We start from the raw sequence: 14,073 nt of genomic DNA on the forward strand, positions 1-14,073 counted from the left end.
TCTATGACGCATCCTCTGTGCACCGTACTGTGTGGGAGCCACCCAGCATCGGGTCTCCAGTTAAGCCCCTGTTACCCTCTTCTGCCTGCGTCCGCCCTCCTCTTCCTCCGGCAGTCACCCTACTGCCATCCGGGTCTGTGAGTTTCTTTTATTTCTTGCTTAGTCCCTTCACCCGGCCTGCCAGCTCCCCTCCCCTCTGACCACTGTCGGTCTGTTCTCCGTATCTATGAGTCTGTTTCTGTTTTGTTTGTTTTGTTCACTAAATTCCACATATAAGTGTTCACAAGGCATTTGTCTTTCTCCGACTGACGTATTTCACTTAGCATAATACCCTCTGGGTCCACCCATGCTGTCACAAAAGGTACCATTTCCTTCTTTTTTTTGCCGCTGACAAGCATATCACCTCATACCTGTTGGAATGCCTACCACCGATAAATCTACAAACAACAGGTGCTGGTGAGGGTGTGGAGGAAGGGCCACCCTCGTGAACTGCTGGTGGGACGCAGACTGGTGCAGCCACTGGGGAAAGCAGTATGGAGATTCCTTCAAAAATTAAAAATGGATCTGCCTGATGACCCAGCGATTCCACTTCAGGGAACATATCCTAAGAATCCCGAAACACCAATCAGAAAGAATACATGCAGCCCTGTGTTCACTGCGGTGTTATTTATAATCACCAAGACACGGAAGCAGCCCCAGTGCCCATCAGCAGATGAGTAGATAAGAAAAGGTGTGGTACATCTACACAATGGAAAACCTACCTGCTTTTAACAAGTTGTGGGAAGCAGAGAGAATGGGAGGGGCCAGTTCAAATGAAGACCTCTGTCAAAGGGAAACTTATCACCCAGTGGGAGACAGGGAACACTATCATATCTCAGTGAGGCAGCCAAGGTCGGACGGGCCACCGGGGTGGACAGCGGAGCATGGGCCAGCAGCAGGCACCTGGGTGTAGACATTGAAACCAAGACTGCGAAATGCAGAGCAATCCTCTGATTACATTCTGCACACACAGACCCTTCCTTCCTAACATGCTGGCCTCCTGTCTCTCTCACCAGCTCAGAGCCCCGCTGAGAGGTCCCCTTCACAGAGAAGAGGGGGAGTTCCCTGGGCTCCTTTGCCTGCTGCCTCCTCCCGCAGCCGTGACAGTGAACAGGCTGTGAGGTTGCCCAGAAACAACTGGGGTCTCCCCACCAGGGCCAGTCTAGTGGGCTCACTGCTGTGTTCTCCAGCGAGATCAGACTTCTTATCCTGGTCCTAACATGGCCTTTAGCACAGAAAAGGTCTCCAGGAACAAACTTCACCAGCTAACCTTCCAATGTCCTTGGGGAACTTCAAGACCACTAAATTTCAAGGGTACTGCATCAGTCCTCAACACCATCCCCACCCCACCCTCTGCACCAGCTGGGCCCATTGTAGCCCAGCCCAGTCCTCTGAAAAGATTCAAGTAGCGGGGCCAGAAAGTGTAGGCATGTGATGTAACCACCAATGGCTGGCAGCTTCCCTCTCTGATCCAAAAAGAGACAGAAAGGAGTGGGGTCTGGAGTGGCAATACTGAGGGTGGACATCCTCGCAGCATTCTGGATGTAAACTGAATCAATTATTACTTTCATAAGAAGAACCCAGCCCCCAGGGCATCGATATGGGGCCCCTCACTGATCCCAGAGAGGAGGCTGGCCCAGCAGGAAATGAAGACCCTCGTCGGGCAAGGGGCTGCTGATTAATACTAACCCAGTGGGCCTGGTTTCAAAGGGCCATGTTTACTGCATCCCGGGACACTGCGGGCTTGAGAGAGGTTGCAAAGACACACCAGACTGTGTCTGGCAACACAATTCAAAGCCATGTGTCATGTGGGCTGACCTGCAAGTAGCCTATACCGAGCATCCTCTGTAATAAGCATCCCAAAAGCTTACAGGGCTTCCGTCGCTACTTTTACTGTTGCTGGGACTTAACACCTTCTTCCCATAACAGGGTTCTCTGTGACACAGACCTGGCTGCTCTCTGCCTGCCTCCCATAAAGCCCGAGGCTGCGTGGGCCCAGCCTCCCTCCCCTAGTCCGACAGCAGGGGCACAAAGGGGCCTGCTGCGGACGTGCGGCTCAAGGGCACTCGGAGTGCCCAGGTCTGCGGAAGAGGCCTGAGTAGAGGAGGGCTGAGCACTAAGCCCCCCTCGTGGAGAGAGTCCTAAATTCCAGGTAACAGTGGAGCTATACCTAGTTTTCTGTCCTTGCCTTTTAAAGATCACTCCTTCAGCCTCTATTTCTAAGGCTTCCTTAAAGAAGTGACTATATTTTTAAAAAGTGTGTACATGAGGCTCTTCGTCATTTTTGCAGAACCAGCTCTCATTAATCTAGGCCCACAGAACATCTGGCAACTGCACCTTCTCTGTTAACGTACCAGAGGCGGGGTGTGGGGGTGAAACTGTGAAATGCCCCTGAAGGGAGATGCAGCTGAGAGTAGAAAAGTCTGCAGAAAGTACTGGTGAGCTACTCGTTGTAGCAGCAGCCAGACTTCAAGAGCTGGCGGTAAATTACCAGGAAGCTGTCACCCATCATCATGTATCGGGGATGTCGTGCCAGACTAGACTAGGTGGCTTGTGTAGCCCTGTAACAAAACCCCTAATTCATGTGAGCTAATCTGAGAGGGATTCTGGTCTTCAAAACTAGGCAGAGCCTGGCCAGAGCCTGGGCACACGAGGGAGGTTCCGTGCCCTGCCTCAGAGCGGAAGGTGCCCCTTCACCTTCCGTGAGCCCGGACGGCGCCCTCAACCTCACGGCCTCGCCAACACAACGAGGACCATACTCTGCTACATTTTCATCTCCTCAAAGCCCAATAATTTACAAACGTATCCTTTAGAGGGGTGTCTCCTATTTTCAGATTTACTACCCACCTGGATGTGAAGTCCACATAACATACCAACAGCAAAATCTGTGTGAGGGCTTGAGTATCATTTATGTGTGGTGTCAAAAAATAAACATAACTCAGTTTTCCTAATAATCAAAAAGCTGAACCCCTGGCCACTGGGAAGTTGACGTTGGTTGCTAAATCAGCCAAATAGTTCTGGCTCTCCCCTTGAGACGGCCATTTACTCAGCATTTCATTAAGGTGCAGGTCAGAAAACACCTGTCACAGGCAGACAGGGCTCGGCTTGGGGAGAATCGGCAATGACGCCTTTGTGATGGCCAAGGCCGCAGCACCCTTCCCCCAGTCCCAGGTGTGTAACTGCCAGCCTGTCCCCGAACCAGAACGTGAGTTATGGCGCCTGCTTCTAACTTCTCCTCTATTTGACACCTGCTTTTGCCCAATTCTGCCTCCAGCCAGTGGTGATCAAAGGGTCCGTGGTGGTCGGTTTCTGACCTGCCTGTTAGCCACAAACATGAGGTTGGACAATCTGTGGTGACAAAGTCTCAGATTCGCCATCCCCTACCACCAAGAGCTAGCCCACCGCGTCTGTGTCCCAGGCGGCACAGATTTCTGCCGAGGACGTGGGCGTAACGTTCAGCACCATGGACAGCGGCCACCACTGCCACTGAAGAGATGTTGCTTCTCATCTGTGCCTTGGAGCTTCTGCGGGCTTTCGTTCATCTTGTCTTGTTTCTCCCAGACTCGGTTGGACCAAGAGAAACGCCAGCTGGGGTGCCACTGAGATTTCTTTAAGTCGAGTGATCTCATTCCGTTCCGCCCCGGCCCCTAAGAGAGGAACTGGGGATACCCTACCTAAGAAGGCTTCCTTAATCTCAGTCTTGTCTGTTCGCCGGATGATTTTCACCACACAGATGACGGCCAGGGGCGTGAGGAAAGAAATAGCCTGGAAGAAATAACAGACAGTCCCTCATGAGGACAGCGGCCGGCCATCAGAGGGCTGGTTGATCATTAGTCCCTGTTAGCTTCCTTTAGACTCAGCCGCTGAATGATCCCACTGAACACTCTTGACCTCACACAGAGGAGGAGGGTTTATAGCCACACTCAGAGACCTCGCCAACTCAAAAAAGCAGAGGCCTGATTGCAGGTTGTAATTGATTTGCAGTTGTTGGGGAGTCATGTTTAAAGCGGTGGTTTTTAAACAGGAAGGAGTAGCCTATCATTACAATGACTCATTTTTGCCAGGAAGCCCCGTCAGGTCCTTCCCTGCAGAAGGGGGGGAAGAACCCCTGGCCACCCGTCCCCAGCTCTGTGGCAACACAGGAGCATGTGGGACTTGTTTAGAGTCCATCGGCTCACGCCCTCTTGGTGCTGTTTTGTTGAATGTTCATGTCCTTGGCAAAGTGGAGATCAGCCCTTTCCCATGAAGTTTCTCTTCTTCCCTCCCCCCAACCCCCTTTCCTTCCCGGCCCAAAGCACACAGCAGGGCATCAAGTGCTTAGTGAACCGAGCTGATGGGAGTCAGACGCAAGCAGCACAGTACAGAACCGGCCGTGAGGCCAGAACTGTGCTCAGGTGGCACCAGGTGCTGGAGTCTTGCAAATCCTCACCACGGCTCTGTGACTGTCTTTGCCAGGCTTGGAACTCGGTGCAAGGGAGGACACGGAGCTGGTGAGGAGCAAGGCCAGGCTCCGGAGACCAGGTTCCCTGCCTCCCATACCTGGTCTTCACCCAGCATTCTATAGTTAGGAAGTTGTCTGCAACAGTCCAACAACCAAGACAAAGATATTTATGTTACTTCCTTAGGATTATAACATCTCAGGATAATGCTGTCAGAAGGGACTGTGTATCTCACAGATCCACCACTGGCCTCACAGTCGGGGGTGGGAGGGGTGGAGATGTGATTAACTATCGATCACTACCATTCCCACTTCTGGAAGTCTCCACCTGTGTCCTAATGCAGTGTCATTTTTTAGAGAGGGGCTTCCTAAGAGGACTAAAGCATGGCTGGAGATGCTTCTGTCAGAACAGAACTCCTCCATCTGAACATGAACCACATACAGATGACACCCAGACGGCCAGAGCTCACAGTGTCCTGGGGGCCACTTTGGGAGCCGTCTCCAGGGACAGTCCGTGAGATATGAGAAGCCCTCTCCTCGCTCGGTGGTGTTTCTTCCTGACCCCAAGTGGCCATAACGACCTCCATGAGCTTCCACATCAGCTGTGGCCCCGAAAGGCTTGGCTGCTGCAACCTCAAATGAGCATGCCTTGTCTCTTGGCCGGGGGGGGGGGGGTGCTGGGGGGCCTGCACAAGAATGCGACCCAGGCCTGAGGGCGGCTGCAGGCAGAGAGACTCAGAGTGAAGCCGACAAGCAGAGAATCTGCCCAGCGGTGACTGGAAAGGCAGCAGCACCTGCTGGGTCAGAGTTCCCTCCCACAAGACTGGCAATGGCTCCACCGGCGCCGGGTGGCTCTTGCACCTGAACACACGGCAGGACTGTGACAATGCTGAGTCCCTCCAACATGCCTCCAGGGCAGGCCTGAAAACCTGCGTCTCAAAGAATACCAATGCCAATGACAGAGAAACCTGCCTCAGGGTCTTGCCTCACACGTTCGAGACTGAAGTGATGTTTCAACAGGGATGACCGAAGCCCACGCTTACTTAAGTCCAAAGTTACGGTCAAGGTCACTGAGTCCTTGGCTCCTTGTTCCCTCTCTTTAGGCCCCACTGCATAAGCCGCTGCTCCCAATACAGACAGCAACTCAACGAAAGCGCACGGCACCTCTACGGCCCCGCCGACCGTCAAACCTCACCTAAGAGCACACAGAACTGAAGACGCCTTATGCGCTGGACAGAAAGAAAGCTCCAGAAAAAGTACGTGTGGGCTGCCAGCAGCTCCAGGCTCGTGGCTTAATGGCCAACGGGTCTCAGCTTCGCCTCCTGCCCCACTCTCCTGCCCCGAATTGGACCCCCACCCCCACTCGCCCGACCAGACTGCACTTAATTCAACCCAATGCCAAGCACCCAGGACAGCCAGGCTCCCCACTTCATGAACTTCAGAGACGAGGGACCGCAGCCCCCAGACACAGAGTCACATGCCCAGCCAGGGTGACAGAAACGTGGGGCCGAATGTTTCTCTCCCCTCCCAACAGCATGCGGGCTCATTCCTTCGTCCTGGGGACACACCTGCCATCTCCCTGGGCAGGGCTGTCCTAGGATCAGGGCAAAGAGACACTCCTTTATCACCTGCCCTTTCTAACAACTGGCTTTTCAACTGGAAGTTGGAATCAGGAGAGGAACCCCAGAGGTCAATCCATTAGGAGCACAATATCTTCCTGGGACCATAGCACCTCGACTCGGAGCGAGAGAGGAGCGAAGAGACAATAAGCACCCCACCAGCACTCAGCAGGCCAGAGGGAGCTAAGCCCAGCTTCCACTGTTGCGACCAAAGCCTTCAGAAAAGCCGTGGGTTAGAGGAAGGTGGGCACAGAGACCGGGGGCGGGGAGGGGGGGGGGCGCGGTTCCTTCTGCTTCCAAACAGCAGTGGATATGCAGGATGAACACAGGCCAGCAACATTTATCCTGGTGTTGTTTTCTTAAGTTAATGTTTCCACAGCTTAAAAAAATAGTTTGAAAAGCCTAGGAGTAAGCCTGGCATAAACAGACAGTGAATGACTAGTGCTTATTAAATGGGACCCAAGAGGGACCAGAACAAGGAACTGCAGCCAATAACAGATGCGGGATTCAGGGAACGCACTGAACTCTCTCTGCCTGAGATTTCCCCGCTGGCGATGAGTGCCGGGCTGCCCAATGCACACACTCACGTTGGATAAACGCTACCATGTTCTCAGACCTCACTAACAGCTGTGGGCTTGTCTAGTGCTTCGTTGCTAATCAATTCCTTCAATCCTCCCAGCAACTTCATGGAGAAGGCTCCTTACTTCCATGGGCAGGAAACTAAGGCACAGAGAGGTTAAGCAACCTGCTGAAAGTCACACAGCTAACAGGTGCTAATCCTGGGTTTTGCACCCAGACAGAATCAAGCTCTGCTCTTTTAAACACAGTGGTATCGACATTCTCACTGCGGAAAGTTAGATGCATTGATAAACCCTGGTGAGTGCCTTTTCCCCGGAGTGCAGGAGGACGGACAGAGGCTCCTGCCCAGACACGAGGACAACTCACAGAAAGGCGAGTGGCAGCAATCGGGGATTGAGCGCCTACTATGTGTTTCCTCACACTTGTCCAATCCTCTCACTACTCTGTGAACATCCCCACATGGAAACACCTTCCTCCTCCCACAGGTACCAAGACTAGAGGTCAGAGAGATAAGTGGACACACGAGGGCAAACAGCCAGAGGGACCAGAGAGCGCCCCCTATCTGGGCTGCTGAGCTGCCGGCTTAGCTTCCTGAACCGCAGGGGTCACCACGGCCCAACAGTCCATCTTCCAGATGGGGACACTGAGGCTGAGACAAATCTCATGTTGAAGAACATTTAATAAATTACTAGTTCGTTGCACTGCAAAGCACCCCCCACCAAGATAATATGCATAAACCATCAAGCAGTATCTGGTGCATGGCTGGTCTTGCATGAGGCCAATCTGCAGGCTGGGGACAGAGCTCTACGGAGAAAAATGTGTGGAGCACACGCTGATTAAGGAGAGCTGGGTTCGAGCCCCACTTCTGACACTTACCAGCTCTGTGACCTTGAGCAAGTCACTTAACCTCTTTGCCTTTGAGTCTCTGCTCCTCGTCTGTACAGAGGGCACGTCATTATCTACAGAAAGTAGTATTGCTAGCATTCAAATGCACTGCCACTTACTGAAGGCATCGTACGTGCCACGCACGAAGGGAAGTGTCGTTAAGTCCCCAGTAGATTTTTTCCCCTAAAACCACAGAGAAAACCGGGGAACCCCTACCATTCCTCAGGTTCATACCTGAGCCTTGCTGGTCTTTGAGGGCTTTTCTGTAATCGGATGCTCTCAACATTGGAGGGGAGGGGAAGGGGAGTGTTGTTAGGGACCCTTTTACAGATTAGGAAACTGAGGCACTGAGAGGCTAGGTGATTTTCCCCATTTGTGGAGCTAGTTAGCCGCAAAGCTGGGAGTTGACCTGAGTTGGCAGTTCACACTGGGGCCCAGCCAACTGCCCACCCACAGGGTCCAGCAGACAGTCAGCACCCAGTAAAGGCTGCCCGTGGGCCACTGTGTCATTCTTCCCAGGGAAACTGCCAACAACCAATGTCCCAAGCCAGTGAAAAGGTACCAGGATCCTGTGACCAGGCATGTGGGAAACAGTGTTCTGAGCTCCAGCCCCCTGTGCCCTCGGGTCTGAGGAGTGGGGGTGGGGGCCACCTTCAAGTGCAGGAAGGAGGTCGGGGCATGCAGATCCTAACCCGCCCAGCACCCTGTCCATGTCCCACGTGACCCACGTTGACCCGCACCTCCAGCCAGGGCCCCGCCTCGTGCACCCTCCCAGTGACCAATACAGGGAGTGCTGTTGCTGTTCCCAAAAGTGGGCCCCCCCACTTTCTGCGTGCTGACACGAGGCAGTGGCCTGCCAGGAGGCTTCTGGGAACCGCCAAAGCACAGGGCAGCACATCTGAATGGGGAAGGGCATGGGTACACCAAACCCTCTGAACAAGCAAAGGGTCAAAGCAGAGCAGCCTGGTATCAGGACACTGGGCAGAGAAGACCTTGTCACTGGGGCTCATTCACAACAGATAAAATGAGGGGCCTGACCTGCCTTAATTTCTGGCATTTGGCAGAAACATGTGCTGCAAAGCACTCAGACAGACAGCCCAGGATGCACAGACACCTTGAACAGACCCAGCTGCGGGCAGACAATGGGAGCCTTTCGCAGAGAAAAGTGCTGTCTGAGACCTTTCAAGAGTCTAAAAATTAAACTGACTGTCACGGGCTGGCTTTGTCTCGTTTCCTCCTCACCTCCCCCCAAATGACTTTATTTCTGTCTTCCTTAGAAGCATCCTCTTCCGGAAGAGGAAACTGTTATCAAAGCAACACAATTATCGATAATATTCTACAGAAATAAACCCTCTGGATGCACCACGGCCCAGGCCAAAAGAGACCCAGGCGGAAGCCTCGGGTAGACTTTTTTAAGCCGAGGAAAGCAACTGGGGACGCCCGCCTTCCCCACTTTCATACGTGAGTCTCGCCTGTTCCTCTGGGGCTCCCCTGCGATGCTAAAGCGACCGACTCGCACCCACATCCACGTCCCCCACTAGACTAGAGGGGATCTCATTCGGCTTTGCACCTCAGCAATTAACCACCCTGACGCTGTCCACAGGCTGCTTCTATCCCTGCCTCCCTCGGCCCCATCACTGGGCCGACACAGCCCTTCCTCCCCCGTGTCTGCGCCTTTACACACCTGCTCTCCTGCGTGTGACCTGCGACTCGCCACCGCTCCCCATCATCCATGTCACCTGCGCCCCCAAGGAGACATCCCAGTCAAATGGCTCTGGGAGCATCTGTGCTCCAGCAGCTGGCATTCAGGTCCCAGCCCAGCTGTACAACCTCAGACAAGCTGCCAAATCTCACTACGGCCTCATTGTCCCCACTGAAATTACCGGACGACAGAAGCACGACCTCAGGGACTCTGGGAAGGATTGTCCTAGGTGCTCTTTAAAGTGACAAGTAGCGTTCCTGCACTCCAGAGATGCCGGCTGTTGTGACGATGATGACGACAATGATGATGATGGTGGTTGTGATGAGGGTGATGACGATGACAGTGAAACTTCCGAAAAGCTCCCCTGAGCCCCTCCTCTGGCCCTCTCCAGGTTCTGTCTTCCTTTAAAGGAGCCGCAGGGTCCTGCGGTGTACCCCAAATCTGCTGCAACTTCCCGCCACCGGGAGCTCCCCTGGCTTCCCTGGCCAGAGCTGACTCCGGGAGTGTTCCCTGAACGCACGAAGACATGACAACCACAGACAACACAAAAGTGCGCTAAAAACGCAACAGGCAAAATACCAATGGAGTGCTCTCCTTCACCGAAAAGGAGGTTTTCAAAGATGCCCGGATAAGCCCCACGTGTCCGGGAAGGAGCCAGGACCTCTTCTGAACAAGGGGGCAGCTGGTGGCTTGGGTACATCCAAGAAATGCTGAGTTAGACTCAGGGCCCAGGAAACGAATTCTCCGCCTGTCTGTCTGGTCCCCAGGAAGCCAGAGTCTTCACGGGAAGCGAGCTCCCGGAAGCTGAGGGCCAACCTCAACCAACTTCCTTATGGACAGATACGGTCACCTTGGCCGATGGTGCCAGAGACAGGACACGCGAGTGAGGGGCTTCCTGGGGAGGGCAGTGCCATTTGCTGTGCCCTTAACGCGTCCCTTAACCATTACCTGCTAATATCTTTTGTGACATCTGACCATGCAGCTGCTCTAAAGCACACATGCACCAGAACTAATTTCTCAGTGATGAAACATCACGCTTAATAGCAGCTGCCTTTAATGATATCTTCACTAGAAAGTTTGTCTTTAGATTAAAATATCCCAAATGAAAGTACAAGAGACCCCAGGACTGTTTTATCATTCATTATGTATTCAAATGATGAAATTTGAGCTTTCCAGGGAAACCAAGCTATTTCTTAAAACCAGTAAAAATACGTGTTCTGTTATATATTTTTTTCTATAAATACCTCAGGTTTTTAAAAATCCAAAGCAGACCAATGATGCCTCATACTAAACTCTGAATAAAACCAGGAAAATGAATCTGACTCACGTGACAATAAGATATTTTCCAGCTGAGGGTTACAGGTATTACAAATGTATCTACTGCTCTCCTTGTGTTATTACAGAATCTCGCTATATCCTGTGACTAAATGAATGAAATTCGTCAACTACTATTAAGGACACGAAAGGCTGAACTTTTTTCATTAGGAGATTAGCGGGTGTGAATCAGGGTTTGTGGCTGAATACGATTCCACTCTCTGAGGGCCCCAGCACTGAATAACTCCTTTAGCGCCTCCTCCCCACCCCTGCCAACATGCAAATGTGCCCCCCCCCCACCACACGCAGCTGCACCCAGAATCTTTGGAGCATTTGCATCTAGACTTCAAAGCAACCCTTTGTTCACATACCACCTAGCACACAGCCACCAAGTTCTCACATGCACACTCATCTCCAAATTGTGTCTTACAGCACATGCAGTGTGAAATCTCTGAAGAATGGGGTGCGGGTAAGTGATGAAGAGAAGCTCCCCCCATTAAAGCCACAGGGTGAACTAGTCAGATACACACTGGTTCCTTTATTTCTAGGATTTTTAGGAGATTTGAGTTGGAGCCAAAATGGATAAAGTCTTGTTTTCACACTCAAGTGCTAGGTGGTGGTCTCCTCACAACGACCCTAATTTTTCAATTTCCCCGAGATTTGGGAAAATCCACGTTTATTTTCCAGCAGAAAAAGCAATAATTTCAAAAGCAATTAAAATAATACTTGAATGCTCACGTCGCGTTCTGGGCCTTTTGGGGGAGTATGCAGACACCGAGATCTTTCTAGTCATTGCTAATTAACAAGAGTTCCTCCATAAAATCAGAGGGGTTCCTTTCAAACACAAAAATGTTTCTGGTGTGCTCCGTGAACGCTTTGAAGTACACATTTCAACTTGCGGAGGCATGAAACACAAAGGCTGGTCAACAGGCATCACCTTCCTCTCCCAGGTTGCCATCCAAAAGTTACATTAGTGCTGAGTAACGAGGCGGGGCGGAAACATTTCCCCTGGCTGCAGAAAGGCCTGGTGGCCTTAGCATCAGCGAGGAGTCCTGAACACGGTTCCCTCCCCGAGGGGCAGCCTCCTGGCTGAGAGCTGGGCTGGAGCTGGCCGCTGGGATATGACTCCCGGCTCTGCCAGCTCACTAGCTGCGTGCTTTGGGCCACTTCCCTTATCTCTCTGGAATGCGGTTCAGCCTGCTGTCTTCAGAAGGGTCGGTTCACACTTGGGAGGGTGGTCAAATCAGCTATGAAATCACGGTACTTACAAACATGAGGCGGGTAGGTATGTTATCCGACTGCACCAGAGGGTTTTTATACAGCCAGATCTCCTCCGGCTGGATGACTCTCTGGAATGGATCCAAAAACTCTGTAAAACTGAAACAAAACAAAGAAAGATATGTGAGGGCTGAGTACTCAGCAGTGGCCCTTGGTTCCTGGGAAGGCCACCCCTGCACCCCCTCGGGGAGGGTCATCCTCTAGGAAACAGGAGCGGGTGGCAGCTGCCCTGATGGTGGGTCCCAGCCAGGTCCAGAAGGGAAAAGAGCAGAAGGACTGCTGGGACTTGGCAGAACCTCCTGTCTCCACCAGCCAGCAAGGACCCCTTCTGGGCACATGAGAATAGCTGGGAAGGCGACACACCGAGACCCTAAGAACTGGGGGCTCTGACGTGAACTGAGGGCTCAGACAGACGGGAGTTAAGGCAAGGCCCCAGCCAGTCTCAGGAACAAAATGGACTTGCTTGAGGGCAGAGGCCAGGGAGTATAGGGCACAATGTTCCCTCCACGTTACCCTGACGGCAACCGGCCACCCTCTAGGCCACCAGCAGGGGGCAGTGAGGAAAAAAAGTTTCCAGAAAAGACAGGTTAGGGCAGGAGAGACTCTCAGAGGAGAGGAAGGAAGAAAGAAGGAAAGGGGGATGCAGAGCATTCTGGGGCTGCTGTTGAGAAACCCAACAGCTTTGCCCTGACTGGGGTGGCTCCGTTGGTCAGGTGTCATTCCACAAAGCGAAAGGTCACCGTTTCAATTCCAGGTCAGGACTTGTGCCTGGGTTGCAGGTTTGGTTCCCGGGTTGGGGCGTGTGCAAGAGGCAACTGATCAATGTTTCTCACATCCATGTTTTTTCTCCCTCTCTTTCTCCCTCCCTCCCCCCTCGTCTAAAAATAAAGAAATTAAATATTTTTAAAGAAAACAACGGCTTTAAGCATCCACCTTGTCATCTCTTCACCCTCCCAACCCCTTTCATGCTCCCAGAACCCACGACACCCAGGCACAGGAAAAGTGGTCACCACCAAGAGAAAAACGGGGGGAGGGGACAGATGGCTGCAGCTTCCACTGTCAGCTCCCAGCCAGCAGGCCACCGCCCAGCTCTCCCTTCAACCCTCCCCCAGGTCAGCTCAGCTCGGAATGGGGGTCCCAGGAGGAACAGGTGGAAGCTGCACGGCTTTCTGACCACGCGGCCCCAGTGTTGTGGTATCATCAGGTTCCACGTGAGTCCCCAGGAGGTCGGCCCAGACTCAAGAGGGCGGCCTGGCTCCACCCTGGGCAGGGATGGGGCCAAGTGCAGCCAGAGAAGAGCAGGTAAGATGAGAAAGAGGGATGCAGCCACCTTTCGAATATAATCTGCCTCCCATGGGCTGTCAGCCCTGTCGTGGTCCCACAGCCCCCACTTCAGAGACCCCCAGAGCCTTGATTCCCATTTCCTGCCCACAGAGCTGGCCACAGTGCCCAGGAGCAGGCCCACCATGGAGCACCACAGTGGGGGACTCTGTCGGCCCCCACCTTGTTTGCCCCCCCAGGTGCTACTGTCCTCGTAGGGTTTTTTAAAGCCTCATGCCCCCAGCCTCTCCCACGATCCCTCACCCCACCCCACGTAGCTGCAGCCAGAACACGTCTCTCAAGCAAATTATACCCCCGGGGGCAGCAGTACTGAGAAAGACAGGTGTCCCTTCTCCAGCCACACCACAGCCTTGGACACAGAGCATCCACAGAGACTGGCAGCCCCCCAGAGGCCGTGGGCCTCACAGAGCACGTGGGGAGGAAGGGGGCGTGTGGTGGTACGGAAGGTTCTGGAGACATTAAAGGGTGCTCCCAAGAGGGGGCCTGGCCACCTCCTTCCACAAGGCCCTTCATACATAGTCTGGAAACCAAGGCATGGAACCCGCCCGTTCGCCAGCGCTCACTCTGCACGGAGGACTCCCAGCAGTGTTACATCAATGCTTCCCACACCTTAATGTGCCTGGGAACCACGCAGGGGTCTTGCACCTACAGACACAGCCAGTCCAGGGAGGAGCCTGAGGGGGGGCTGCTGCTGCTGCTACCCCCATGCTGACCTGGGGGGTCAAACCCTGAGTCCCAAGGGGCCAAGGCTTCGGCACCACCTGGGAGGGAGGTTCTTAAAAACACAGAATCTTGGATCAGCCCAGACCTACGAAATGGGAACCTTTCATGTCTGATGAACTCCCCAGGGGATGCGAGTTGCGGAACACTCCAGAAGG

General features: G+C 53.2%; 1 protein-coding gene across 1 annotated transcript in view; it reads right to left on the reverse strand.

Moving 5' to 3' along the window:
* The window catches only part of PLPP4 (phospholipid phosphatase 4), a 94,091-nt gene that overhangs the window by 46,305 nt on the left and 33,713 nt on the right, over window positions 1-14,073 (reverse strand). Inside the window, exons 2-3 of the mRNA XM_037059570.1 lie at window positions 11,845-11,953; window positions 3,714-3,804 (exon numbers count right to left, since the gene is read on the reverse strand). Coding sequence (XP_036915465.1) covers window positions 3,714-3,804; window positions 11,845-11,953 — 200 coding nt within the window. The remainder of the gene's footprint in view (window positions 1-3,713; window positions 3,805-11,844; window positions 11,954-14,073) is intronic.

The sequence above is a fragment of the Sturnira hondurensis genome, unplaced genomic scaffold (genome assembly GCF_014824575.4).
Source record: "Sturnira hondurensis isolate 20B ecotype Veracruz unplaced genomic scaffold, ASM1482457v3 Scaffold0011253, whole genome shotgun sequence".
Taxonomy (NCBI): domain Eukaryota; kingdom Metazoa; phylum Chordata; class Mammalia; order Chiroptera; family Phyllostomidae; genus Sturnira; species Sturnira hondurensis.